Below are 3,632 nucleotides of genomic sequence, written 5' to 3'. Positions count from 1 at the left end.
TTTATGATGTCCTTGAACATTCATACTGACCAATAATGAAATTTTGGACCTTTATTTTGTCTTACCTGACATTTCTTTTACTGTCACAGCTGTGACATTATATAGGGCAACTGTTGCCGTTCTCTCTGCAACACTCGTTTTCCACCCCATAAGGTGCTGCTTTGCCAGCGAAACCGACCCCATACCAGGTCGGGGCCAAATGCTCACACAGACCCCAAGTATAGGTGAAGCAAAATGGCGTTTATTAAAATGTAGCAGGCACTTAAATATTCTCGTCCCTGCTTTGTCTACACCCCTTGCATTCACGCTGTCCTATTATGGGACAGCACCTGGCAAGCCCTGAGCATAGGGGACCTGACCCCGTCACACACCGTGTCCTCGCTACGCCTACTACATCTCCCCCTCCCTATGCTCAGTAATATCCCGTAACAGCGCGAACGCAAACGCTACAATTGTTCCCGATACCCGTGATACTCTATACTCTATGCATTGGTCCCTAAGCTACTACATAATCCTTAGTAAGCAATTCTGAAAGCACATAATCACACACGGCAGAATAGTGGCAATACACACAATTACTAAAAGTGCTAATACTATGCCCTTAACGATCTTCGCAATCCAACTCCCGAAGTTGCCAAACGTTTTCTTGAACCCGTCTCCGATGGGGTCGTCGTCCACCTGGATCCTCTCCGTATGGTCTCGCAGGGCTTTCAGCGCTTTATGGATGGATACGCTGTGGTTGCTAAGATTGAAGCAACACATTCCTTCTAGGACTTCACATTCATGCCCCTGTGCCAGGAGCAAGAAGTAGATGGCTGCTTTGTTTTGCAGCACCGCATGCCGAATGCTGTTTGTGTCCTCTAGCATCGCATTCAATACTAATGTTGTTAAATTCGCCTGCTTAACTGACCAACATGCTAGGTGTTCTATCTGAGCCAAGCTCTGTGCTGCAGCAACCCCAGAGTCGTTCAGAGATTTTATCAAACATGCCGTTTGGCTAGCTAGATCGGTGTTGTTACGGCAGCTGGAATGGTTTGTAGTGTACCTAACAAAGGCTTCTAACGTGTATTGAGAAATGCCCATTAGGCAAGTGCAAAAGAGTGAGGTAGCCGATTGCAAACTAAAGCAAAAGTTGTTTTGGCTCATCTTATTTACCTAAATAACCCGTAAATTCCCTGACAGTGACAAAAGGTGAATTCCCTGACAGTGATAAAAGTGAATACCCTGACAGTGATAAAAGTGAATACCCTCGCTCCCTGTGATAAAGCAATAACCACCACACACACTAAACATAGCATTCGCCTGATAGAAACGCGTTTTCTCGTTGGCAGCAACGGTTGAGTCTTCCTCCACGCTTCTCCCGGCCTTCTTTTGGGGTTCCTAAGCTGTCTCCTTCTTCGGTGTTAACAGGAGCCATACCTGCAAAACTCAGAGTCCCTTGTTACTGTTCTCTTTCATCAGATCTGGTTTGACCTTTCTCGCCGGGATCCACATGACACTTCCCGTATTGACATGTTTTACAGCAGCATACCCTCTATTCTGGCCCTACACTGGGCCCTGATATGGCCCCACTGGCCGCACCTAAAACATGGGCCTTGAGCCTCTTGATCCACTGCCGGATAGCCGGGGTGATGATAACCAAAGCCCCCGTGCGCCATCATCACTCCAGTCACTGCGGCAGCAACCTCGCCTGCCACAGACGGATTTGACTTTTGCTTCTCTACGATATACTTGATGGCCTCACCGGGGGTGTGAAACTTTTCCGGCGCCGCTCTCAGCAAAGCACGTACGTCCCCGTTCGACTTTTGATAAAGGCAGTCCAGAATAACAGGGTTATGGACCGCCCTAGGAAGGTCTGACCCTTCTACGGCCTTTATCAGCCTATTTGCAAAATCCTGAAATGACTCCGTGGGGCCCTGTGAAATTTCTGTCCACGGAGTAGATGGCTCTGCATTCCTTGCGAGCCTTCTAAACGCCTCTAAAGCGGCGTCAGATGTAGCAATTAATTCCCCAGGTCTCAGGTGGATAACTTGTGCCTGGGCAGTTAACAGACCTGGTGCGCTACCCATCAATCTCTGAAGGTCGGAGTTATGTAATACATTCGCTGGATCGTTTTGTGCTGTAACCAATAATTGTCTAAGCTGGGCCTGCCACTCCTCCTTCCACAATGTATACTGCACCGGCTTCAAAACCATACGCATCAAATTCTCTATATCATAGGGCAAGAGAGGCCCCTGTGCGGTAAGGTTCTCGAGGGCATTCATTGTTAAGGGGGATTTCAAACCCTTTTTCTCAACTGCCTCAAGCACCCTCGTGATCCCTTTCGGGTCTAGAGGAACCCAAATTGGGCCGTTTTCTGAGGCTACAACCGGAAACGCAGCTGGATTCGCTAAGCCCTTTTCTTCTGCTGCCTCTTTAATTTTAGCCCAGTCAGTAACCGGGCCCCCCCACCGGCGCGGGCTCCCTCCCGGGTGCGGGCTCCCACACCGGCGCGCTCCGCCTACCGCCCTATCGCGTTCTTCAAGGGGCGGTTCTGGCTGTGACGTTTTCTCCAAAGAAGGGCATAAAGACGGAGCAGGGTAAGGCGAGGGCGGGGCTGTCGGCTCACATGACTGACTCGGCGACTCCTTCTTCTCCGTCTCTCCGCCTCCGCTCTCCGCCGTCGGCGCCATCTTTGCCTCGCTGGATCTATGAGAAAGCAAAGACCCGCTCCCGGCAGCCCCCGTCGCGCTCCGGTCCACCCCGAACCCTCCTTCTGCCTTTGCCGCTTTAAGAGCCTCAAGTATCAAGCCCCATGTTTTAAGCTCTGAGGCTTTTTGGTCGGACATGGCGCGCTGGCACAGCGCCGCAGTGAGTGAGTCCCACCGATTTGAATCGAGCACCTGTTGAGGGGAGTCCAGCTCACCCTCCTTTTCTAGCCGCGATAACACGGCCGCGATCTCCTTCTTAGAAGGAACGGTCCTACCGCAATAACTTTTACAGAAATGTAAAAATACCTTAATTACTTGATCCATAATTACACACGCGACCTGCCGCCACCTCACAGGTTCCACCGCAGTGTGTCTTCCGCAGGCGACCTGCCGCCACCTCACAGGTTCCACCGCCTTACGGGCACGCCGGGCAGCTACTACTCACAGGGTGAATCACGTCGGGGTCGCCATTTGTTGCCGTTCTCTCTGCAACACTCGTTTTCCACCCCATAAGGTGCTGCTTTGCCAGCGAAACCGACCCCATACCAGGTTGGGGCCAAATGCTCACACAGACCCCAAGTATAGGTGAAGCAAAATGGCGTTTATTAAAATGTAGCAGGCACTTAAATATTCTCGTCCCTGCTTTGTCTACACCCCTTGCATTCACGCTGTCCTATTATGGGACAGCACCTGGCAAGCCCTGAGCATAGGGGACCTGACCCCGTCACACACCGTGTCCTCGCTACGCCTACTACAGGGCAACCTTCATTTTTTTGTTGTTGTTGTTCAGTAGTGGTATTACATGAAAATAATAGCCAGCCTGTATTTGCTCGGGCAGAGAAATATGAAGTATTTAAAAACAGTCCCTTTTCACAAACAGAGACATCACATTCCACATTTTGGAAGGCTCTATGAGCATGTTGTCAACAGGAGAGGTGAAAT

General features: G+C 50.4%; 1 protein-coding gene across 1 annotated transcript; it reads right to left on the bottom strand.

Moving 5' to 3' along the window:
* Positions 1 to 219: 219 nt before the first annotated feature.
* On the bottom strand, positions 220 to 3,266 carry LOC149920336 (uncharacterized). The gene is made up of 2 exons (XM_090134118.1): positions 1,303 to 3,266; positions 220 to 742 (listed from the first exon to the last, which is right to left on the bottom strand). Exon 1 carries the CDS (start codon positions 3,012 to 3,014, stop codon positions 1,518 to 1,520), a length of 1,497 nt encoding a protein of 498 aa, XP_089990244.1. The 5' UTR covers positions 3,015 to 3,266; the 3' UTR covers positions 220 to 742; positions 1,303 to 1,517.
* Between the last annotated feature and the right edge of the window lie 366 nt (positions 3,267 to 3,632).

This window comes from Phasianus colchicus, chromosome 1 (assembly GCF_987193195.1).
Source record: "Phasianus colchicus chromosome 1, bPhaCol1.hap1.1, whole genome shotgun sequence".
NCBI classification, from domain to species: domain Eukaryota; kingdom Metazoa; phylum Chordata; class Aves; order Galliformes; family Phasianidae; genus Phasianus; species Phasianus colchicus.
Note: the sequence above shows the minus strand (reverse complement) of the source record. Positions and strands in the feature narration are given on the sequence as shown.

What these genes read in the sequence shown, in the direction of transcription:
- LOC149920336 (XM_090134118.1), bottom strand. Translation starts at nt 3,014, where the DNA reads ATGGATCAAGTAATTAAGGTATTTTTACATTTCTGTAAAAGTTATTGC.